The sequence below is a fragment of the Canis aureus genome, chromosome 7 (assembly GCF_053574225.1).
Source record: "Canis aureus isolate CA01 chromosome 7, VMU_Caureus_v.1.0, whole genome shotgun sequence".
In the NCBI taxonomy this organism is placed as follows: Eukaryota; Metazoa; Chordata; class Mammalia; order Carnivora; family Canidae; genus Canis; species Canis aureus.
Window position 1 is genome coordinate 39,427,934 of NC_135617.1, and position 25,657 is coordinate 39,453,590.

Genomic DNA, 25,657 nt, shown 5'->3' on the forward strand with positions numbered 1-25,657 from the left:
TAAAACTTTTAGGAAACGACATAGGAGAAAATCTTCAGAATTTGGTCAGGAAAAAGTACTTAGACTTGCCAAAAAAGACATAATCCATGAAAGAAAAATTAATGAATTGGATGTCATTAAAAGTAAAACTTTTGTTCTGTAAAAGACCATGCTAAAAGGATGTAAAAACATGCTACAGAATAGGAGAAAATAGTTGCATATATCTAACACAAAAGACTAATGGCTAAACTAAAGCACTTTCAAAACTCAACAATATCTTGATAATGGGGGAAGCTACAAGAGGTATATGGAAAATCTCTGTACCTTCTCAATTTTGCTGTGAACCTAAAACTACTCTTAAAAAGTCTTTTTTAAAAAAACTCGGTTAAAAAAAGAAATCACTTAGAAAATGAAAGACATGAACAGATAATTCACTGAAGAGAATATACAGATGGCAAAACAAGCACATGAAAAAGATGTTCAAACCATTAGCCATTAGGGAAATGCAAATCAAAGCCAATATCACTATCATTACACATCCAACAATGGCTAAAGTAAAAAACAGTGACAACACCAAATGCTAGAAAAGATATGAAAACAATGGACCACTCATATATTGCTGGTGTGAAAGTAAAATACAGCCATCTGGAAAAGCTTTGCAGATTTTTTTTTTATGATTCTAAGTGTGTCATTACCATACAACCTAGTAATTGTACTATGGGCACTTAACAAAGAAATGAAAACTTACGTCACAGAAAACCTGTACACAAATTTACAGCTTTACTCATAATAGTCAAAAACTAGAAATGGCTCAGAGGTGCTTCAGCAGGTGAATGGTTAAACAAACTATGCTGCATAAACATACATAGTATAAAATTCTACGTATTTATATATAGGAAAGAACTATTAATACATGCAACCACTTGGACGAATCTCCAAAGGATAACACTGAGTAAAAAAAGCCAATTCCAAAATATAATATGATTTTATTTATGTAATATATTTGAAATGACAAAGTTTTAGAAATTGGAAACAGATTAACGCTTGCCAGAGGTTAGGGATGGGAGGGGATGAGAAATGGGAGGAAGAGAAAACTGGAAAAATGTCTATTTTTTAAATCAACCAACATCCATTAAACTATGATTCACCCTGTCATAAAATCTGAATTCCCCTACATATGCTCTGACTTTTAGCCTTTCTTCCACCTAAACACATACCAAAGGGAGAAAGAAGCTAGTACCTCAATTAGTAACAGAAAAAAATATGACCATTATTTTTAACTTCACTTTAATCTTCCAGAGAATGAAAACACGAGAAATGTTCACGCTGCTCTACAATGAGAAAACTGTAATCATTTGGCAAGTGTGTGTGTGTGTGTGTGTATATATACATATATATACACATACATATATATATACATATATATATACACACAGACACGCACACACATATATATATATGGTACAATAAATTATATGGTACAAAAAAATCTTAAAGGGATCCCCGGGTGGCGCAGCGGTTTGGCGCCTGCCTTTGGCCCAGGGCGCGATCCCGGAGACCCGGGATGGAGTCCCACATCGGGCTCCCGGTGCATGGAGCCTGCTTCTCCCTCTGCCTGTGTCTCTGCCTCTCTCTCTCTCTGTGACTATCATAAATAAAAAAATAAAAATCTTAAAGCAAAATCCTACTAAAGAGATTCTCTTAGTTAACTGAGGTTCCTTATCGGTAACTGTGTTTATCTGGAAAAGGTATATGGCAAAGAAAGAAATTCACTGCAAATTTAAGAATAATTACTTCATTAAAATAATAATCCTTGTTATTTAAAATTTAAACATTAGAATAACACTGTTGATTGAATTTCCTGTGAAATGGAAACATTCTTTAATCTGCACTGTCCTACAGAGTAACTACTAGCCACAGGTGGCTATTAAGCACTTATATGTGGTTAGTGGGAACAAGGAACTGATAATTTAACTTCAGTTAAGTAGCAAAATATGGCTACTGGCTACCACATTAGAGTAGATCTAAAACTTCCAAAAAATGTTTTAAAAGAATATAAAAATACACGATGTAAAAATAATCATCAATATAGTGGGTATTTCTCACCCACAACACTACTGGCTTTTGGGGCAGAATAAACCATCGTACAGGAATGCCCTAAAGAAAATATATTCCTTTCAAACGACAAATGCATTTTTCCTAAGTGTAATTTTATGGCCACTATTAGTATTGCTTCATTGGAATAAATTACTGAAGCTATTGAGGTAGGAGCAATAATGCATTTTCACCAGCAGAGGGCAGATATATGTTACAAACACCTCAAGCCAATTTCAAATGTCTAAGTACAATAGTACCGAATCAAAAGACATTAGTATATTAACTTACACAAAAAGAAGTTAACTTCTTGGAGGTAAAAGAAAAAGTGCTAAAAATAAACATATTTTCCAAAAATAAACTGACAGGTCTCGTCAGAAACAAGTTTATGCCAATGTTATCAGTTGATTCAAGAGTTAACTATAATCCTTCAGCCAAAACAAAGTAACACTGATGAATAAAACGTCAGTCAAATCTTATTTTCAAAGCGATTTACATATATATTAACAATAGTACTTGGTCCTCAAAATAAACTCTAAAGAATTTTCCTCATAGAATATAAAAAGTATTCTTTCCCACAATTCCATGGGAAAATAAAGCATTTGTTTCAAAAGTAAACCAAATGCCAAAAACAAACAAGAAAGAAATTTGGCAAAGGTACTTAAAAAAAAAAGGCAAATGTTTGCCTCAGAAAGCCTTGGGAAATGGTCCCAACATACTAAAGACTCACTTTCTTGACTCACACTGTACAGAGGACAGAAAACAAGTTCTGAAACGGTTTCACAACAAAACACTTTTATAAAGAGCTTAGAAAACATTTTTAATGTCTTCCAAAATTAAATGCTCTTTTCTAATCATTTTTACCTCCTGCATTTAATTTTCCTGACTATATCCCCTTCTGAAAGCCCTCTTCTCCTAAAGCTTCTCTGTCCTGGTTTTCCTTGCAGGCCACTATTTGATCCTTCAATGATTCTACTTCCAACTACTGCCTACCCCATCTTGGTCACTGACCGTCTGCAAGTATCTAATCCACTCACATGGCCTTGGCAAACATTTCCACACAGAAGATTCCCAAAGCAACAATCACTCCTTTGTCTATCCCCTCTCCTAAATTTCTGCCTAGTACCTATATCTGCTTCCGGAAATGTGAAAAGCCTTTGCACTAAATATATGGACAAACCTGTCCAACTCAGAATAACTTTCTACTAGAACAACTTTGCCACTCTTCTTTAAGTCTGATTCTCCTCTACCTCAAGAACTCTCTCTTTAGTCAAAAGCCTTCCCCAACTCCTGCTCTTGGTGATTTTTACTTTCTTTGAACTTCTATAACACTTAATACTTGCACTACTCCTTCCACATAGGTATCCAGAACAAATATATACACACACAAATATATATATAAGCATAAAGACTATATTACATGTATCACGTGATATATATATCACGACCTGCCTGTCTCCTTAAAGGCTTCTAAAGGGCAAGGCAGGGCTTCTGTTGCATACTTCTGATTGTCTAGTGAACCAGCACATAAAAGGTTAAAAAAAAATAATAACTACCTTCTTTTCCTGAGACTTCCATAAAGTACTCTTGTGCTCAGAATCTACTCAATTACATTATTTACCAAACAAAATACAATTCACAAATGCTTCCTGCAAAGTAAAAAAATTACTAAATGACTAGAAGTGCTTTAAAACAAATAAACAACCCCCCCCCACAAGACCTGACATAAATTATCACACTCCTACTCATTTATCAAACCCTTATTTTGCACCAGACATTACTTCACAAACTCAGATAACTCTCCTATGTGACAACAGGTATGGCCATTATACATATAATGACATTGAGGCTTAGAAAGTTTAAATACCACACTCCCACTACAAGTAAAGGAGGGAGGGGAGAAAGAAAAGAGAGGGAAGGAGAGAAAAAGAAAGAAATTACTGAGGTAGCAAAGGGAGAATGGAGATTTTAACCCAGAGCAGTCAGCCTTGTTCAAAGCCTATGCTTTTAGCTCTTAAACTAGTGTCCTCTCAAGGATAACAGCAATGAATCTGCCAACACACAGTCAACTAGAAGAAAACTGTAGAACAAAAGTTATTATATATAAATTTTTTAAAAATACTTATTACTTAAGCTTTGGAAAAAGCTGTAAATAAGTTCAAAATATCAGGGATCCCTGGGTGGCGCAGCGGTTTGGCGCCTGCCTTTGGCCCGGGGCGCGATCCTGGGGACCCGGGATCGAATCCCACATCGGGCTCCCGGTGCATGGAGCCTGCTTCTCCCTCTGCCTGTGTCTCTGCCTCTCTCTCTCTCTGTCTGTGACTATCATAAATAAATAAAAATTGAAAAAAAAAATATTTTAAAAAAACAAAATATCACAAGGACACTGAAAAACTTTAAAATCTATAAAAACTACAAAAAAAGCACTCCTCTGCCATTTTTCAAATGGTGACTTACTCTGGCAAAGAAATTAAACAGTGGTAATAATCTGAGGATTCAATAGTCATCAGGATGGTACAGAATAAAATGGTTTCATTTTATGGTTCATTTCATGAACCTTAATTTTAAGAATTAACAATCCATGTTTCACCTGTCCATCCTAAAGTTTAAGCCTTGTCAAACCTCCTTACTTTTTTCAGGTGACAAAGCATTATTCAAAAACTCAGCTTAAAAGTTCAAAACTTTGAGCAAGCCTATTATAGCTATCGAGGATTATTTTGTTTACTCTTTCACAAATATTCTAGTGCTTTTTGTATTTGCAACATTGCCCTCTCAAGCGCAAAGATATCCGATATTTACAAAAATCCCTCTTTTTAAAGCTATTCTCAGCACTATTTACAGATTTATCTCATGAGATAACATTTGCTTTAGATAACAGCTCAGACACCAACAGCATTCTAAGTTTTGAAACATGTTTACATTTATTGTCAAATCTGTGTTTAAAAAACCTAGCTAAGTAAATACTTAATATGAAACCATTTCTCACTGTACCATTACATATTGGTTAAGCACAAGAACGCAGAATTTACCACCCTTCACATTATAAACATACAAAAAGAGTATATGATTACAGCATTCTAAGTCAGTGGCTTTTATAAATCTGATAAAATGAAGTTTTGCATAAGCTAAATGAGAAAAAGGTAGGAAAAGAGAAATATTGGATAAGGTCTTATTTTCCAGAAAGAGAATCACCAAAGTCCTTCCAACACCTATGAAATATTTCTAAGTCCACGGAGAGAAATTAGCTTTTCCTATATCAGTTGTATTGTGGTTGGTTATCTTTTGTAGATAATGTCTTAAACTGACAAATACACATTATTCTTGTGCCCAGCATGCTTTGCCCCCTCCTCATTTATTCATTCAATGAATAGTTACCTAGTACTAAGAGCCAGAAACAAAAAAAAGACAAAAATCCCTGAATGCACAACCACATGCAACTCGATGTATCAGCATGGAGTTCTAGGGCAAGGTCTTCTGGTCTGAAGATATACAACTGGGAGGCGACTTACAGTCAATACTGTAAAAGACTGGATGAGATTGGCAAGGGAGTGAATACAAACAGAAAAGAGATTCAAGAATTGAGTCATATGAGGCAAGTCTGCCCCTTCTTCTGATAAAAAAATAAAAAACCCAATGCCCAATGCTATTTTGCTTAAGTTAATTCTAGTTCTGTTTCTATGCCTTCAAATGGAAAGTTCTAAATAACACATTAAGCCCTAGGGTCAGGATTCACACACCTTATGCAATTTCAATTCATACGGCAATTAGCAGTTGTGCCTTACACATAATTGCTGTTCATAAAATATCCGTGAAATGAATACTTCCTTAAGTAACCCTTGGATAAAATCCAAGATAGTGATTAGCATTAGAGGTTCTAGTGTATTTTCATGGTCTATGGCAGCTCTTTTCAATGTGTTCTTGAAAAACAGGATGATGGGAGAAGTAAAATTAGAACATTCATTACTGCATTTTCAAATGCTTTTTAACAACAGCTACACAGCACTAAAACAGTTCCACAAAAATCCTTTTCTGACCAGTATCCTAAAATGATTAAGGGCCTATCATAAAGAGCCAATAGTTAATGTAATTATTCCTTAATCACACTATCTTTGTAATTTGTAGTTTGAGTTTTTTAAAAACTTTTGTTCTCTCCGTATGCTTACACAGGCCCTGAGCATGTTAAGATTAGTTGATACATATTGAAAAACAGTTATTCAGTATAAAATTACCTAAATGTCCAGAAACAGTCAAGACTAGTTAATTAATGCTAGTCTTCCACTTGGGAAAAAAAAAATTAAAAGAACAACCCTACAGACCAAGGAGAATTGAACATTTATTTATATGCAGAGGAGACCCCTTACTTATTGGTGGCTTGAGTTTATTCCTTAAACACAAAAACTAAAATTTTTTTTCTTAATTTTTATTATCAAAAATTTCCAAACACAGAATGGAAAGAATGAATGGTATAGTGAATACCCACATACCCATTGTCTACACTCAACAACTGTTAAGATTCTGCCAAATTTTCATTTTTTATGAAGTATGGTCATTTCAGACATCATGATACCACCTCTAACGTTTTTAGTATGAGCCTCTAAAAAATATAAATTTTCTCCCCATAACCACATTATCACACCAACTAAAATTAACAATAAGGTCTCAGTGTCATCTAATATTTATCTATTTTCCACAACTATGATTCCCCTCAGAATTTTTTTGTAAAGATCTTTTTCAAAAAGTATCCTCTCAAGGACCAGGGACTGTGGTTAGTTATATCCCCTAAGTTCCTTTCAACTTAGAAGAGTCCCCTCCCAACTTTTTTCATATCATTGTCTTTGTAAAGAAATATTGAACCCACGTTTAATATAAAGTGTAATTATAACCTCTACTTTAAAATATTTTCAAGAGGGGCACCTGGGTGGCTCAGTCAGTTAAACATCTGCCTTCGGCTCAGGTCGTGATCCCAGGGTCCTGGGATCGAGCCCCAAGTTGGGCTCCCTGCTCAATGGGAAGCTTGCTTCTCCCTCTCCCCACTGTTTGTTCCTCTCTTGTATCTCTCTCTCTCTCTCTCTCAATAAAGAAAATTTTTTAAAAATAAAATATTTTCAAGGGGCACATATATGAAATGTCACTGATCAATATAATGTTCAGTGACATATTGTGAATTCTGAAAATAATCTGAATATGAGTATTAGAGATCTACCATAAAGATTATAGCTCAGTTGAGTGGGAATGGTTTGAAGATCTGGCCCTTAGCTCTGGGGTAACTATTATTTGAGATGAATACTCTTCAAAAATTTCAGAACCTTTGAAACTAGAAGAGGATGGAACAGATTTGATGTAAACAAGTTTACTCAAATTGAACATAATGTAACTTTAGCCATTTATATAGGAGATATATATATATACATATATATATTTTACACATTCACTTAAATACATGAAAAACTTTTTCCATGTTTTTCTAATTATATTTAGATCTCACAAGGTATGAACTGGCAGCTTAAAGCCATAGTTTTGTTATCTGAAACATTTTCACTGTGAAATTTAAGAACCTCAACTATTTTTTTTTGCCTTCTAGTATGCCTTGTAATTTTTCCTAGACCCCTAGAAATGATATATTAGATGAATGTAACTGTTGTAAATAGTTCTAGTAATGTAGTGGGAAGCATCCCAAAGTTCTATGATTAGGTCATAGTCTTTCAGTGAGCCTCTGCCTCTGTCCTGTGAGTTTCACAAATATCATTGTGCCTCCTATCATACAGTAGGCTGGAACTGGCATTTCCCTTCTTTCCTGTGAAAGGCTACAGGTGGCTAGAGTTAGCTATTTCCCTTCCCCCGAGTCAGTCCACCTCTAATTAAATAGTTTCTGCAGAGGGCAGATCTTACTAAGAACGGAATGCTCGGTGTATTTCAAAATGGTTCCTTTTCTCCTTCCCCTGCCAGAAGCATTAGATTTTTCTCCCATATTCACTGTGTTAAGCTCCTGGAAGTAAAACTCACAAAAATATGAGTGAGTTCCTTCCCCACAACCATGACCCCCTGTAGTTTTTGACTCTGATTAGTCCACAGTGAGCCTCTAGCAATTTGTCAATTACAGTTTTTTCCTACCCCAGTCTGGTTCCCACAGAGTTTGACTGAGTTCTGATTCTCTATATTCACTGATCTCTCCTTTTTTTGGGAACAGCAATTTGCCCTGTGACCTCATTTCTCTGAACTAAGAAGAGATGTTGATTTTTCAGTTTGCAAGGCTTTTTACTTGTTGTTAGGATGGAGTGGCAACTTGATCCCTCTGGTCTTGAAACCAGGGTAGAAACTGGAAGCACCCTTAACTACTTTTTTGAAAGCTAGACATTTATTTTAGGTAAAAACCTTTGTTTCCTGTTATTTACGGGCATACTTTACCAAGTAAATTAAAAAGCAGTCAAAAGTATAATTGCCCCAATTTGGGACAAGAAATAAAAGGCAAAGAAAAAAGAAGGCAATCACCTGATAGCCTTGTCTTATCTACGGAAGTAAAATCATTGTCTCCACTAAAAAACAAAGCCCAGATAACAACTAATTTTCAGTAAATAAACAATGGAAGGGAAAGTACTTCTGTACAATAGTTGAACAGAATTTCCACAGTGAAAAAACATTTGTTTTAATCTGACAATATGGGAAGAGTAATAGCAAGAATAGACTAGTAACCTTTGCTTATAAAAAATAATAATTTAATGCAAATAGAAAGGAAACCACATTACAAAGAAGAAAATGTGTCTATAACAAATATTTGGATACTTTAGGGTTTTGTTTTGTTTTGTTTTTTTACTTCCTACAATAATTACAATAATTACATCAAGAAGTTAATTCAGAAAAATTTTACAACAATAAAACTTAGGGAAAATCTGAAGGAAGGAGTTCCAATACCTGAAACCTTGGATAATTCTCTTAAAAAGTAATTGGAAGAGGTAGAGAACATAATACTAGGTGAAATAAGTCAGAGTAAGAAAATACCATATGATTTCACACATCTGTAATTTATGAAACAAAACAAATGAGCAAAGAAAAAAGACACACACACACACACACACACACACTAAGAGTCACTCTTAACTATAGAGAACAAACTAATGGTCACCAGAGGGGACGGTGGGTGGAGAGATGGGTGAAATATGTGATGGGGATTACAGAGTATACTCATGATGAGCAGAGTAATGTACAGAATTACTGAATCACTATACTGTACACCTGAAACTAATATAACACTGTACATTAAATATACTGGAATTAAAATGAAAAACTTAACACAAAACTATAAAAAATAATAATAAAAATAAAATAAAGTAACTGGAGGAAAAAAGAAAACAAAAATGTTTGTAGGTCTAATCATGCAAGATTTAAGATTCAAATCCAACATTTACTGACTTCCTACTCTATCAAACTTTATATGTGTCACATACATTACATCATGTAATAGTCATCACAATCCTATTAATATAACATTTATTAAGATTATACAAGTTTAATATTAAAACTGTGCACAATATAGGGGGTGGGTGAGGTGCCTGAGTGGCTCAGTCAGTTAAGCTTCTGACTTCAGCTCAGGTCGTGATCTCAGGGTCCTAGGAAGGAATGCTGCATGGGACTCCCTGCTCAGCAGGGAGCCCACTTGTCCTTCTTCTTTCTGCTCCTTTCCCCTCCACCTCATGTTCATGTGTGCGCTCTCTCTCTCTCCCTCCCTCAAATTAATTAATTAATTTTTATCTCAATTTAAAAAGAAAACTGTACATCAAAATGCTGTCAAGGAGAAATAGCTAAAAAATATTCACCTAAAAAAAAAAAAAAAAATATTCACCTAAGCCCATTCACCATTAAGGATAGCATTTAACTTTAAATAGAACAGTCTGAAATGCAGAAACTTTCCTTTGTTTCTCTCCTCTAATGAAGCTTAATTATTTTGAAGAAATGAAATTCCTGTTCTCATAATTATACACAGTTGAAGACAAAAAAATCATACATACAGTCTTTAAGCGGTTTTAAAGCCCAGTCAATGCTGATTTTAAAATCTAACCACCTATGTAAAATACAATTTCATACTCTATAGAAGGTATACAATCAAACCAAAATGGAGTCACTTATGTCAAGGACAAAATCAAGACAATCAATACCAATGCATAAAGGAAACTTATCCTAATTTTACAGGAATTTACAGCTCTTCTCAGAAATAAGTAGAGGACATCAGCCAATCATCAAAGACCAAGGCTGTTCATTCTCTGGACTTCCTTATTCCCAACTCAGCTACCCAGATCCAAGTAAGAAAGAAGACCACTAGGCAGCCAATCAGCTGAAAAAGCCAAGTAACTTCTGTATTTATCCATAAAAATCTCTTAGTCTGCTAGCAACTCTGAACCCATTGCTCCCATAGCCTTCGCTTTCCCGACTTGCAGGGCAAATGCCTTATAATAAAATCATCTTTGTGCTTTGTTTTACTCAGTATACAGAGTTTGGTTTTTCACAAAAATACAGTGCACCGGTGAAGGATCCTATTATCTACTGGATCAAGTTCATGCTCCACTGTTTGCCATCAAATATAATTCACAACTTTGTCCTGACTTATCTATTCAAATATATGTCTTACTATATCTATCATGAACCCTAGATTGGGGCAAACTAATCTCAGGAAAAAGGCTGCTCTTTTGAGATCAAAACTATATTACTCAACAACAACAAAAGAATTATTAATAGAAGGCAAATTTGAGAAAACACTGCTTCATTTATAAAAAAAAGTTATAAAAATTTATAACTCATTTTGGCTAAATAGGAAGCCATTAAAATCAAGGATATCCTGGGGCACCTGGGTCGCTCAGTCAATTAAGTTGTGTGACTCTTGGTTTTGGCTCAGATCATGATTTCAGGGTTGTGAGATCCAGCCCTGCATTGGGCTCCCCACTCAGTGGGGAGTCTGTTTGAGACTCTCTCCCTCTCCCTTTGCACCTCTCCCTGCTTGCACTCTCTCTAAAATAAATAAATGAATAAATAAATAAATAAATAAATAAATAAATAAATAAATAAATATCTTTAAAAAAAAATCAGAGATTTCTTGATTTGAATTTCCCTCAAATAATGATTTCCAAGTCCTAGGAGGTGGAGTCACTGGTCTCAGAATTAAAAATCCCAATATCATAGAGGCAAAAAGTTGTACACCTCCCTGGAGCTAAAAGTACCTATGTGGCATTCTTTTAACTAATAATATGACAAACTTGTCTACAGACTGTATATGATTTGTTCCCTATAAATTATCACAGTGCCTAGCAGAAAATACTGCACTTTAAAGGCACTGAAGAACTTAAGTTATAAAGATGCCATAAGGAACTTCAGAGCTATAGATAAATAACACAACTCCTCAAGAAAAACAAAAAGCTAAACCAGCAATTTTCACAGTTTCTAAAGTACTTATTAGTATTCCAATAGATTTGACCAAAAAACATCCACATTCAGAAGAATGAAACTAGACCACTCTCTTGCACCATACACAAAGATAAACTCAAAATGGATGAAAGATCTAAATGTGAGACAAGATTCCATCAAAATCCTAGAGGAAAACACAGGCAACACCCTTTCTGAACTTAGCCACAGTAACTTCTTGCAAGATACATCCAGGAAGGCAAGAGAAACAAAAGCAAAAATGAACTATTGGGACTTCATCAAAATAAGAAGCTTTTGCACAGCAAAGGATACAGTCAACAAAACTCAAAGACAACCTACAGAATGGGAGAAGATATTTGCAAATGACATATCAGATAAAGGGCTAGTTTCCAAGATCTATAAAGAACTTCTTAAACTCAACACCAAAGAAACAAACAATCCAATCATGAAATGGACAAAAGACATGAACAGAAATCTCACAGAGGAAGACATAGACATGGCCAACAGCACATGAGAAAATGCTCCGCATCACTTGCCATCAGGGAAATACAAATCAAAACCACAATGAGATACCACCTCACACCAGTGAGAATGCGGAAAATTAACAAGGCAGGAAACAACAAATGTTGGAAAGGATGTGGAGAAAGGGGAACCCTCTTACACTGTTGGTGGGAATGTGAACTGGTCCAGCCACTCTGGAAAAATGTGTGGAGCTTCCTCAAAGTTAAAAATAGAGCTACCCTACGACCCAGCAATTGCACTGCTGGGGATTTACCCCAAAGATACAGATGAAATGAAACACCGGGACACCTGCACCCCGATGTTTCTAGCAGCAATGTCCACAACAGCCAAACTGTGGAAGGAGCCTTGGTGTCCATCAAAAGATGAATGGATAAAGAAGATGTGGTTTATGTATACAATGGAATATTACTCAGCCATTAGAAATGACAAATACCCACCATTTGCTTCAACGTGGATGGAATTGGAGGGTATTATGCTGAGTGAAATCAGTCAATCGGAGAAGGACAAACATTATATGGTCTCATTTATTTGGGGAATATAAAAAATAGTGAAAGGGAATAAAGGGGAAAGGAGAAAAAATGAGTGGGAAACATCAGGGAGGGAGACAGAACATGAGAGACTCCTAACTCCGGGATACGAACTAGGGGTGGCGGAAGGGGAGGTGGGGGTGACTGGGTGACAGGCACTAAGGGGGGCACTTGATGGGATGAGCATTGGGTATTATTCTATATGTTGGCAAACTGAACACCAATAAAAAATAAATTTATAAAAAAATAAAATAAAAATAAAAAATAAAGATTTGACCAATAAAAGGGCACCAGTCAAGAATTCATCATCTTTTAAGCCACTACCAGAAGAATATTGCTTTTGCAAATTCTTATTCAGACCATTAATTTCATTTTTATGGAAAAGCAAAATAACTTTAGTAGTGGATATATTGCATAGATCCAAATAAAATAACTGAGAAACTGCTATATAATCTACAGCAAATGGATGAATAGTGAACAAAACAATAATGAATAAAATATACTGGTACAGCATTTTACTTTTAAAAAAATAGCAAACCACCTTCACCCTCAAGCCATTGCAACCACCCATCTATTTTCTGTCCCTGTAAGTTTTACCTTTCTAGAATTCCATAACTGGAATCACATATAGTCTTTTGTGTATGGATCTCTTCACTAAGCATAACATCTTTAAGATTCATCCATGTTACTGTCTCACTACTTTGCTCCTACATATTGCAAAATATTATACCATTGTATGACGTACCAGTTTGTTCTTTTACTAACTGGTAGGTATTTGAATGGTTTCCACCGCCAATTATGAATAAAAATGCTATGAACATTCAAGTTTTATCTCACTAAATTATAATATTTCTTTAAATATTCTAAAAGAAAGCCCTTATCAGATATAATATTTTCTTTCCAATTATGATTTTCTTTTTCATTTTAACATTATCTTTTGAAAAGCAAAGTTTATAATTTTGGTGAGGTCTATTTCTTTTTTTTTTTTTTTTTAATTTTTTTTTTATTTATTTATGATAGTCACACAGAGAGAGAGAGAGGCAGAGACACAGGCAGAGGGAGAAGCAGGCTCCATGCACCGGGAGCCCGACGTGGGATTCGATCCCCGGTCTCCAGGATCGCGCCCTGGGCCAAAGGCAGGCGCTAAACCACTGCGCCACCCAGGGTCCCCGGTGAGGTCTATTTCTTATTTTTATTTTTATAGATTGTGCTTTTGTGTCTTACCCAAGAAATCTTTGCTTAACCAAGAACCCAGAGGCTTTCTCTTTCTCCTGTCTTCTTCTGGAAGAAGCTAAATGAGCTTCTATGAGCTAGTTTTAGCTCATAAATTTAGTTTTATTATCCATTTCATGCTAATTTTTGTACATGGTGTGAGATAATGGTCATAATACATTCTTTTGTTGTCACTGAAAAGACTATCCTTTCCTTTTTGAATTACCTTAACATTTCTGTTAAAAATTAACTGATCTTTGACATGAGTCTACTTCTTGATTATTATGTTCTATTGATATTTCTGTCCTACACCAATACCACATTGCCTTGATTACAATAGCTTTATAATAACTATTGAAGTCAGGTTTTATAAAAACTCCAATATTCTTTTTGTTTTTCAAAATTGTTTAGATTTTTGGAGGCTCCTTCGCATTTCTTTATAATTTTAGAATCAGCTTGTCAGTTTCAACAAAACTATCTTCTAGGATTCTGACTAGGATCATGTTAGGTCTACAGATTGATTTGGAGAGAACTGACCTAAAGATGGCACCTGATAGAGGCGCCTGGGTAGCTCTGCAGGTTAAGTGTCAAACTCTTGATTTTGGCTCAGGTTATGATCTAAGGGTCATGAAATTGAGTCCCATGTCTGCCTTTATGCTAGGCATGGAAACTGCTTAGGATTCTCTTCTGCCCCTCCACCCCCCAGCTCTCTCTCTAAAAAATAAAAAATTACATCCTCTAAATCCATGAACATAGTATCTCTCTCCATTTCTTTATGTATTTTTAAATTTCTCTTTGGTAAGTTTTGGTATACAAATCTTGGATGTATTTTGTTAAATTTATCCCCAAGTTCTCATATGTTTATGCTATTGTAAATAATTTTCATTACAACTTCCAATTGTTTGTTGCTGGTATACAGAAATGGTTAATTTTTCTATATTAACTTTAATGAAACTCAATTATTGATTGTAATATCTTTTTTGGTAAATTTCTAAAGATTTTCTACATAAATCAAAGTGATGCAAAGAGCCTGTGAAATGACTCTTGCATGCATATTATTTTTAAAATAATTTCTGTAAGGGGGCACTTGAGTGGCTCAGTGGCTGAGCATCTGCCTTTGGCTCAGGTTGTGACCTCGGGGTCCTGGGATCAAGTCCTGCATCGTGCTCCCCAGGGGAGCCTGCTTCTCCCTCTGCCTATGTCTCTGCCTCTCTGTGTCTCTCATGAATAATTAAATAAAATATTTAAATAAATCCTGTAAGAAAGACTAATCTGCAATGTACTAACTTCACCATCCTATGCCATGTTAAGTGCCATCCAGAGCAGTACCTTTAATAAAAATCTAGGTTCAATATATAATTTTTATCACAAATCCACTTGTGGCAAGCAGAATAGTAATCCCCAAAGATGTCCGTGTTCCAATTTCTCTAATCTGCAAATATGTGACCTTCCATGGCAAGAGACACTTACAAGTGTGTTTAAGTTATGGACATAGAGATGGTATTATCCTAGATTATTGGGGTAAACCCAATGTAATCACAAATATCCTTAAAAGAGCTACAGAAGATATAATGCTAGAAGCACAAAAAAGCAGAAAGACCTGAAGATGAAGGAAGGGGACATGAAGCAAACATCGAAGATGAATTCTAAAAGCTAGAAAAGCTGAGGAAACAGATTCTCCTCTAGTATCTCCAGAAGGAAGACCTTTGATTTTAGCTCAGTTATGACTTACTTTGGATTCTAACCTCCAGAACTATAAAACAGTAATTTGTGTTGTTTTAAGCCGCTAAGTTTGTGATAATTTATTATAGCACCAATAGGAAATTAATATACTAGTGATCATTTCTCTTCAAAAATCATACTTCTGGTTTTTTGACACTGCACCATCAACCTTACATCAAAAACAACTTTCAAAAATGGAAATATATGAACTAAAAAAATCTAACCTAGACTAAATCATAATTTTTAATCAATGTTCTTATATTGAAAGATAAAGCTATCCTAAATATAACCTCCCACAGAAATTTGAAAATCCCCTTTATTATGTTTTTTAAGTTTTTTAAGTTCAAGCTGATCATTGGTCCTTGAAATGCACTCTTTACAAAAGATCAGTAATAGATGTCTGAAAGGCTATCATCAATCACTCCTAAAACCAATCACTTGGATCTCTTGTGAAAGGGAGACCAAAAATTGTTGAGGGGAGAGGGAGGGTGCAAAGAGAATGGAGAATTACTAGAAGGCTTATAATTCCCTGCCCTTTAGACCCTCAAAGTCCTCACATTTACCACTCAAAATGTACACGAACATAAAATTAGCACATATTTCCAATAGCATCTTATCACAGCTCTATTTTAAGTGAAATTTTTAAAATTTCTATATGGTTCTATGTATGACTAGATAGTATGATGTATGGTACTATGTATGACTAAATGTATGGGTCTACAGTCCTAACATATGGCTTTAGTAGATGACTAAAGAAGGTAGTTCCTTTTATCTTACTTGCATTAAAGTGAAAAAGTTTCAAACAAAAGGAGCCCCAATTTATGAGGAATATTCTTGTGAAATATATGATAAAGCTTGAGATAATCAAAGATAATATCAAGTAAATCTGCTCAGATAAGCCTAAGTCATCAGTGAAAACCTTTAAAAAGTATATAGGTTCAACCATGACCCAAAGTTCAATAACGCCCTAAAATATAAATGCTTAATAATACAATTTTTAAAAATTAACAATAACAGTAAATACTGACACAGCTGACACAGAAGTGACATGACAGAAAAGAACACAAACCACATTAGAGTTGAAATAAATCTTTGCAGTAAGGCTCACTGAGGACAGGGACAACCAGTCACCAATAAGTCAAGAGGCAAAGGCTGGACTCAAACCTACCTTTACTAACTTAATCAAGGTCAATGGTCCTTCAATTCTACTAAGTTGTTCCTATGGTTTAAAAAGCCACGGTAGATGATCAGTAACTCACCAAAGAACAGATACGCAGAAAGAGAAAACAAAAAAGCAAAGAAGCTATATTGAAGACCAAAAAATAAAACACACACACAACTCTAAAGGATTTGTCAAAAGATTCAATATGTAGAATAAAGTTTAATGATAAAAAAAAAAAAAACCTCTGCTTTACATCAGTATTTCGAAGTTATGGTAGTTCTGCTATTAAAAACAAAGAGGTAAGTTAAGACAGTAACACTGTCCATGCTGGAACATATTTGGCAATAACATCTCTGAGAAATACAATGTCAGCTTTAAGGTGATAGTCTATTCCCAAAAATAGTTTTTCTTTTTTTTTTTTTTTTTTTTTAAGATCGTTATTTACTTATTCATGAGAGACAGAGAGAGAGGGGCAGAGACACAGGCAGGGGGAGAAGCAGGCTCCACGTAAGGAGCCCCACGTGGGACTCCATCCTGGGTCTGCAGGTTCACACCCTGGGCTGAAGGCGGCGCTAAACTGCTGAGCCACCAGGGCAGCCCCCAACAATAGTTTCTTCAATCACAAAATTTCAACTGCAAAAGCATGCCTTTTATCTTTCATGCCATCAAACATGCAGTTTATAATTCTGGAGCTAGATTTCCTAAATTCAAATCCTGATTCTAGAGTCCAGATGCCTACTTCCATATCATCCCAGTAAGGCCAGAATTTCCACTAATGCTAAAAATACCAGCTTCTCTGAGCTATACCCTTGCTGATAGGTTAGGTTCGAGAGCTAGCCAAGATACACTGATATTCCAACATACTCTCACAATATACTGGAGAAAAATACATATTATCAAATGTGTTGAAAGGTTCACAAAACCAGCATCAGGCTTGGTAATTTGATAACTCAGAAGTCTCAAAATACAGTTGTATTCATCATTATAATTTATTTATTACAGTAGAAGGATACCAAGCATAATTAGCAAAGAAAAAAGGTGCATGGAGCAAAGTTCAAGAGAAAACAGGCACAAATGTTCAGGTGTCCTCTTCTGGTGAAGTTGCACCAGACACACTTAACTGGCTCAGTAATGATTTTTGACAAATGTGAAATACTGCCCATTAGAGTCTCAGTAGAGACCTGATGTCTAGACTATGGGGGGCAAGGTGGGGAGGCTTGTCACATAGGCACCCTTGCCTAGTATGTATGGAAATTTCAGACTCTCAGAAGGAAAGCAGTCATTTGGCATAAACCACACTGTACAGTTAAGACACACTGACTGACTCATCACTTAGGGATAGCGAGATCCTCCCCAAATCCAAGTTCCTCAAGGGTCAACTTTGCAAGCCAGGCCTGCTTCCAACAAACTAACAGATTAGTAGATTCTTTAGAGCTTGGACCTCATCTACCTGTTCTCTGCTTCCTCCCCAGCTCCTAGAATGCCTGAAATATAGTAGCCATCCAAAATTTTTTTCTGTTACTGAAGAAATTCCTGGCTCTACCATTTCTTAGCTGTATAACCTTGGGAGTTACTTAAATTCTGTATGTCTCGGTTTCCTCACTTGTAAGGTGGAATAATAATATTACCACAAAAAGTGGTTTTGAGGATTAAGTAAGTGAATGTATGTGAAGTATCACAACATCATCTGACAAGAAGAAAGCAGCATATAAGTTCTGTATATACATGTAATATTATTTTTTTTGAAGTTTTCAAGTTTTTCTAAACTTAACCTTCTTCTTCTCCTTCCTACTTTCTCCAAGTCACACTGAGCTTTCTCATCACTAAACTTTTAATGAATCTAAAGCCTACATATAAAAAAATAAAAATAATAAAAATAATAAATAAATAAATAATAAAGTCTACATATAGGCTAGAATTTAATGCATCATTGTCTCATGTCTATTGAGATCCCTAACTAGTTTGTGGACAATACCCAAAACTTTTTAGAACACACAACAGTATCTGATGTGACTCTTAATCTTTGTAGTGCCCAGAAAATACTGATTTAATCAACATAATTATATTATCTGTTAAATCAGTTCTTTACAGGGGTCAGAATGTAAGGCAGTCAACAAACAAAATGGCCTCCAAGTTTCTTTGCTCTTCTATTGAGAAATGGAAAGAAAAGTGAGTTGATTTTATCCAGTGAGAAGGCTATTAGCAGTAGCCATAGAAGTAACAACAGTAGGAAAAGGCTTGAGTTTATAAAATATGTAATTAGAATGTCAAACATTTGACTCTGCCTTAAAGAAAGCATAGGTTCAAGTCCTTATATGTCAATAAAGGTTGTATATATCTGATATATCTGGTACAGAGCTATATATACCTTGTATTGAAATCAAGTAATGAAAGAGTATTTTAATCTTTAAAAAATTACTAAGAAAAATAATTGGGAAGGAAAAAAAGGAAGGGAACAAAACATGCAGCCTAAGTATTAAAGTGATGAGTCAGAGAGAGACCAGTGGTTTCTATTCCAGCTCTGACACCAGGGCTCTACACATAATCATCAGAGAAAACCTCAAGATCAGCAGAATTATAAGAACAATAGACCCAATCAAACTGAAGGCTAGCATTTGGGGGAAACTTACAAATCTTTTTTTTTTAAGATTTTATTTATTTATTCATGATAGACGCAGAGCGAGAAAGGCAGAGACATCGGCAGAGGGAGAAGCAGGAGCCCGACGTAGGACTCGATCCCAGGACCTCAGGCATCACGCCCTGAGCCAAAGGCAGTCGCTCAACCACTGAGCCACCCTACACATCTCAGCAGGTCTCTTTAGATAAATTATAATCACAGATTTTGTTTATATGTATTTATCCCACAAGCATCAACATCATCATAAACATCATTTTCTCAAGGTGAACTTTACTTTTTAGTACAAATTACTTTATTTATTTTTAAGATTTTATTTATTTACTAATGAAAGCCACAGAAGGAGCAGGCAGAAACAGGCAGAGAGAGAAGCAGGCTCCATGCAGGAAGCCGGATTTGAGACTTGACCCCGAGACTCCAGGATCACACCCTGGGCCAAAGGCTCAACCGCTGAGCCACCCAGGCATCCCAGGATGAATTACTTTAAAAATAAATTTATACAAGAACTCTTAAATATCGAATACTTAATGAAAACGTTCTCCACCCTCACCGCCTTGTAGTGAACTCTCAGATTGAGTCTCACAACCTTCTCTCCATGTTTCTATGTTTTGAAGAGGTTAGAAAGCTAAAAGACTCCCCTGATTAGCAAAGCATTGGACATAGGTCTGTAAGTTATTTGTACGTGGAAGGTACAAGTTTAACAAATGCCATCTTCCTACAGTAAGGGCAATTGACAAAATTGTCTAATAGACATCGAATGGATGCAGTAACCATAGTCTTGGTTCCCCCATTAGTTCACCAATCTCATGGGTGAGAAGCAGCCATGGCAGTAGTGGTAGTCATGGTAGCAGTATTAGTATTAGTATTAGTATTAGTATTAGTATTAGTATTAGTATTAGTATTAGTATTAGTATATGGCCTTGAAACCATTACTCCAGGAGTGGCTCACTGATTTTTGCTCCTCCAGCCCTTCCAATGTAAACACTCTATTCCTTCAAGTAGCTACAGTGGTTCTGTTTCCTGCCCTATACCCTGACTTACAACACAATGACATTAGGTGAGTTCCGATCCTTACACCCTTGCTCAGACTACTGTTATAATTAGGTGACATGCCTGGAATCTCTCACCAATTCAATTCTTCCTCATTTGCCACCATCAAATCTGATCATGCTTAGAGAAAGCTTACTCAAAAAAGGCCACACAGAAACGTCATGTTTTCTTATACACCTGTACCTTGTCTGTGCAGCTAACTGTGCCCTTTGATTCCTTCTCCATCTGCTGAAATCCCACTCCACTTTCAGAACCTAGCACAAACAAGACACCCATGAATATTTCCTAATAGAGTCACTCCACATGCCCATGTGAACCCATTTCCACATATCCTGCTGCCTGCTGTCAGCTCTGTATACTCATTCACTCATTCATTCAAGAGTTACATTAACCTACCACATTGCGAAGAGGGCTGGGGATGCAAGCCTGAACAAGACAAACAAGGTCTCTTCTCTCTTATAGCTATAATTAAATAGGGAAACAGATTACCCAATAAATACTCAAATAATGTTTAACTACAACTGTAGTAAGTGTAATAAAACATTTAGGATGTGTCTTATTACAAGGGAAGCCTAACTTAATATGGGAGAATCTTTTCCCGTCAAGAGACATTTAAGGAGAAACTGTATGGTACGTAAAGCTGATCAGGCAAAAAATTGTTAGAGAGCTTCCTAGGCAGAAAGAACAATATGTGCAAAGGCCTTGAGGCAGCATTCTAGGAACTATGAAGACAAACAGACAAAAGTCAGATGCAATGGGGATAGCAGCCCAAAATAAGTAGAGCGGGAAGTACTTCTTACAACCACTGTTGTAATACTTAGTATATTGATTTGGTATTACACATTTGCAAAACGCAGTACTCACTAAACAAACTCATTTAGATCTTACTAATTTTTTAGCCCCATAATCCAATAGTGCTTAGCAGTGTCCCCTCAAGTCAAGATCTGTGGAATGAAGAAATAAGTGCTTGATCTGGGGAAGGAGTTTGCCCTCTTAATATCAAGACAGGTGGGGCAAAACAATCCCATAAGCATTTAAAACCTTATGTTTTTGACTACCCAAAACTTACTGGGCAAGAGACCCATTTTCGTGTTGAGAATTAAAGCTAGTATTAACCATGAATGAAACTTTAAATACTAAAAACTAAATTTTAGATTAGCAAGGGGCTCTAAATCCTCACTGCTCCATAAAGTGCCACCAACTAATAACCAATAGAACTGCATTAAAACTCCCACAGAGTCACAAATGAGGCCAGGGAGAGGACGTGCAGCTCCATCTGCCTGTTCTTATTCTCCAATTGCTCAACAGATCTGGTAAGTGTAGGATCATGATCAGGAAACTGGCACCTATGCCATCCTTTTCTCCTTCCTTCCTAAATAATGTCAATTCAGGAAAACACACACTGGTGACTCAGTAAGAAAATGTCAAAATCCAAATGATATAACTTTGCCAACTATTATTATAAGTCAACAGAACAGGGTAATCTTTAGCCCTAGGCTTTGGTCTTTGGTACATGTTCTCAAAGAGCAGTGGGGGAAGTATTTTCTGAAAGAAAAGAAAATTGCGTTAAGAAACAGCTTCAAAATACACAAAAAGCTTAATGTAGTTTATTAGTGAAGAAAACATTAATACATATATACAGTATGGAACCTCTTTATAATAGCTGAGCTGCTGAATAAGACCTGTAGCATGTCTTTTGAAAATACATTTAATTGGAATTTTACTAACTACATTTACTAGGTCACCTGGCATATATAAAAATGACTCTAAACTCATTTAACAAGCAAAGAACTCTACTAAGAGAGCCCTACAATAGGGTTTGACTACAATAGGGTTCGACTGTATCAAAGACTCAAAAATTTTACAGAATTTTAATTCTACCAATGGCCCCAATCATGTCAAATTTTTCAAAGACTGCAACTATGAGAGTAAGTCTAATAAACTAATTAAACTTAGTGATTTTTTTTTTTTTACTGGAAGAAAACAGTCAAACAATTTAGAAGATCATTTTAATATTATTTGAGATTTAGTAGCAACAAGGAAAAAACTAATGATCTTTCCAACTCATGACTGGAGTTCATGCCCATCACAATGCATCCTGAAACTCTGGATACTACTCTCTTCCACTTTCCTATATTTCTCAAAAACAAACCCACAAACAAAAGATCAAACAAAACCAAAATAAAAACGTTCATTCAGTATGTTTCTATGGACCTCAGTGGCAATACAAATAGCGAACAAAACTAAAGCTCCCTTTTCCTCCGGCTAGAATAAAATTTTTGTTCTAACTTAAAAAGTACATGATTCTCCTCTCCTCACTTCAAAAAATGAGAATGAAAATGCTACCATGTGGCACATAATGGATTTTTCAAAACCTATAAATTATTTTAGGACGCATTAGTAAAAGTCTGACTTTATAAAGTTCGGGGACAAATTCAAACAAAAAGTATTTTTCACCTATTTCTATAACTAATGAAAGTACTTACTGAAACTGTTACTATTCAATTTTTAAGAGATTTAATATATACTAGCATCTCTTTTTAACCATATTACTTATTACCCAAAATGCAGCTCATTTCCTTTTCCGGCCTTTTAGAGGGCCCCATTTTTCAGCGTTTTACTAGTGCAGTGATGAGTAATTGAGGCTCAATACAGAACAGTGTCCCCCTCCCCCCCCAAAAAAACCACACACATAATCAGTATCAGGTAAAGAAATATTATCATAATAATCAGGCATTTTTAACTCATCACTTGAATGGTTACACAGGATATCTAACGTTGGGCAGGTCGAGTTACTATAATATTGAAAAGTGCTCCTTAAAATGGTCTAGTTCCAGTATTCCCACATGATCTTCCAGTAATCAGGTACCTGTTACAGTAGTATGGCACTGAAGCGACTTGCTGATGCTGTGTGGCTTAGTCTAATCAAACATTATCAGCCTACTGAAACGTGACTCATTTATATACTATTGAGGAGGAAAAGTAAAGCTTCAAGAAAAGTCTAAGTCAAAAAACAGAAATCTTAAATGACATTCTCAGACCGACTCCTGCTTGGGAAAACTACCTATTCTTCACCGAATAAACAAACCAATTTACAAATAAGGAAGATCTTTTCCCAAAACGCAAGTTTGTTTTAAAAAAAAATCTGAAACATTTTTCTCATGAGATTACTTATAAGACATTAGATATAAATCAGATCTCCAAACCCAAACATATAGGCTAAAAATAGTGTATCTATTTTAAAGGCTGAAGCAGAAGCCCTCCAACGGAACTAACTAAAATTACGATTATTTTTTCATCTCTGGATCTTTAAAAAAAAAAAAAACGCACCTTTAACGCTTTGGGGCCACAGAAGCCAACGTCCACATGTTCTCCCAAACCAACTGGTCAGAAACAATCTAATTATTAAAAGCTTCAGGAACATAAGCCCACAGTCCAAGAGACTCCTATAATGAAATTCCTCTTCATTTCGGCTAACATCCGGACTAATAAAATATTACTACTACTACCGCTGCTGCTACTACTACTACTACTAAAGACCCCTCCCCAATGGTCTGGCTCGGTAAAAACTCCAACCCACCAAAAAGGACCACCATACCCTTTGTCAAAAGGCAGCAAAAGCCCGGTACAAGGCAGTCAGGTGGGCGGGCAGGTAGGGCTCCACCTGGGATACGAGGCATCGGGGCCCGAGGGGGACGCCGTGGTCACCGGGGAAGGGGCGAGGCGGAGACCGGGACTACGGGAGGCCCCACCCACGGAGGTACCTGCGAGCTGAGGCGGGAGGAGGGCGACCCTTACAGCCTCTGCGCTCCCGGCCCGGCTGTGGCCGCGGCCCTGGGGACGGTCGGAGCATCGTGACGCCGGCACCGGCTCTGCCCGGGGGCCCGGAAGGAGAAGAGGCCCGGGCCGGCGCCCACGGGCCCGACCCCGCCGCCGCCTGTGGTGGAGGTGAGGGGCCCCTGGAGCCCGAGCCCGCCCTCCCTTCAGGGCCGGGGCCGGCCGGGCGCAGCCGCGGCGTCCGCTCGGGCCCCGGGCGCCGCGGCCACGGGAAGGTCACCGGCCGCAGGAGGCCCCGGCCAGGGGCGGCGACGTCCGCGCTACCTTTGGCCTCGCAGTCGGCGCAGTACTTGTTGTCCTCCTCCCTCAGCAGCTTGGACAGGATGAGCTGGTGCTGCTCGTTCAGCTTCTGAGCCTTCTCCCGGCAGGAGCGTGTCGCCATCTCGGCAGCGGGGCGGGGAGCCCGGGGCAGCTACGGCGGCGGCGGACTCGGGCGGGAGCTGGGCTGTGGACACACCTGGAGCCGCCGGGACCGCGGCGGACTCAGCCCAGGAAGCGGCGGCGGCGGCGGCGGCGGCGGCGGCTGGAACTGGAGGAGGAGCGGCGGCGGCGGTGGCAGCGCCGACGTGTCCCGCCTCCTCGCCGGGCCGGCCCCGCACGCACCGCCCGAGCCGGCGAGGGAGGGGAGGGGAGGGGAGGGGAGGGCAGGGGAGGGGAGGGGGAGACGGAGCCGGGGCTTCCGGGTGGCGCCGCAGGAAGGAACCCGGGCGCTAGGCGCACTGCGCATGCGCCGGCCTTCGCGGGCAGCCGGCCAGCCGCGCTCGGTGCGTTAGGCCTTTCGCGGGCGGGGGGCGGGGGTGATTCCGCGAGAAGCTGCTCGGCTCTGCCCGCTGTGGGCTTCCCCACTTTGGAGACGGGATTAACCCTGAAGGCCTCGGGTAACACCCGGCGAACGAAGCACCTGTACGAAGAGTTGACTTTCCCTTGCTTTCCTGCCTTTGCTCCTGCTGGCTCAACATTGGGAATGGCAGAAATAAAGTGATTGAGTGCATTCGTTTATTCGTTCCGTGTTTACTCACCCGCAGTTTTGAAACAGGAACTATCCTACAAGTTGGAAGACGCAAGTGGAATAAAGTAGTCAAGATAGTCCCTTAACATTTTGGGGGAGAGCAATAGCCTGGTAGTGGCAAGTATTAAGAGCTGGCATTTATTGAGTGGTTACTCAGTGCCAAGAACCATTAACTCCTTTAACCCTTATCGCAACCCTGTGATGTTATTCCCATTATACAGATGTGGAAAATGAGGCACGGCAGAGTTAAGTAACTTGCCCAGGCTGCACAGCTACTCAGTGGAGGAGCTGAGACTCAAATCCAAAGCTCCCGAGTCTAAGACCCCTGGCCATAGGCCTTTCATAAAGAGGAGAGTGTGTGGCCACGAAGGCAAATCCTGGGTGTGGTCACTTGAACAAAAAGCTATATGAACAGTGATCTTTAATGCATGAAAAAGAAAACTAGGGAAAGATCTTTAATTAGAACCCAGAGTTCCCGACCTGGACTCATGGGATTTGAA

At 37.6% G+C, this 25,657-nt stretch overlaps 1 protein-coding gene and 1 pseudogene across 6 annotated transcripts in view; both read right to left on the minus strand.

Annotated features, from left to right (window-relative positions):
* LOC144317874 (Y-box-binding protein 1-like) overlaps window positions 1-21,396 on the minus strand; it is a 35,608-nt pseudogene extending 14,212 nt beyond the window's left edge.
* The window catches only part of SMAP1 (small ArfGAP 1), a 178,305-nt gene extending 153,617 nt beyond the window's left edge, over window positions 1-24,688 (minus strand). For 2 of the 6 annotated variants that reach the window (XM_077903462.1, XM_077903460.1), the window contains exon 1: window positions 24,413-24,688. In XM_077903462.1, coding sequence (XP_077759588.1) covers window positions 24,413-24,530 — 118 coding nt within the window. In that variant the 5' untranslated portion in view covers window positions 24,531-24,688. The remainder of the gene's footprint in view (window positions 1-24,412) is intronic. The other 4 variants (XM_077903465.1, XM_077903463.1, XM_077903464.1 and 1 more) reach the window with 3 other exon arrangements.
* Window positions 24,689-25,657: the final 969 nt, after the last annotated feature.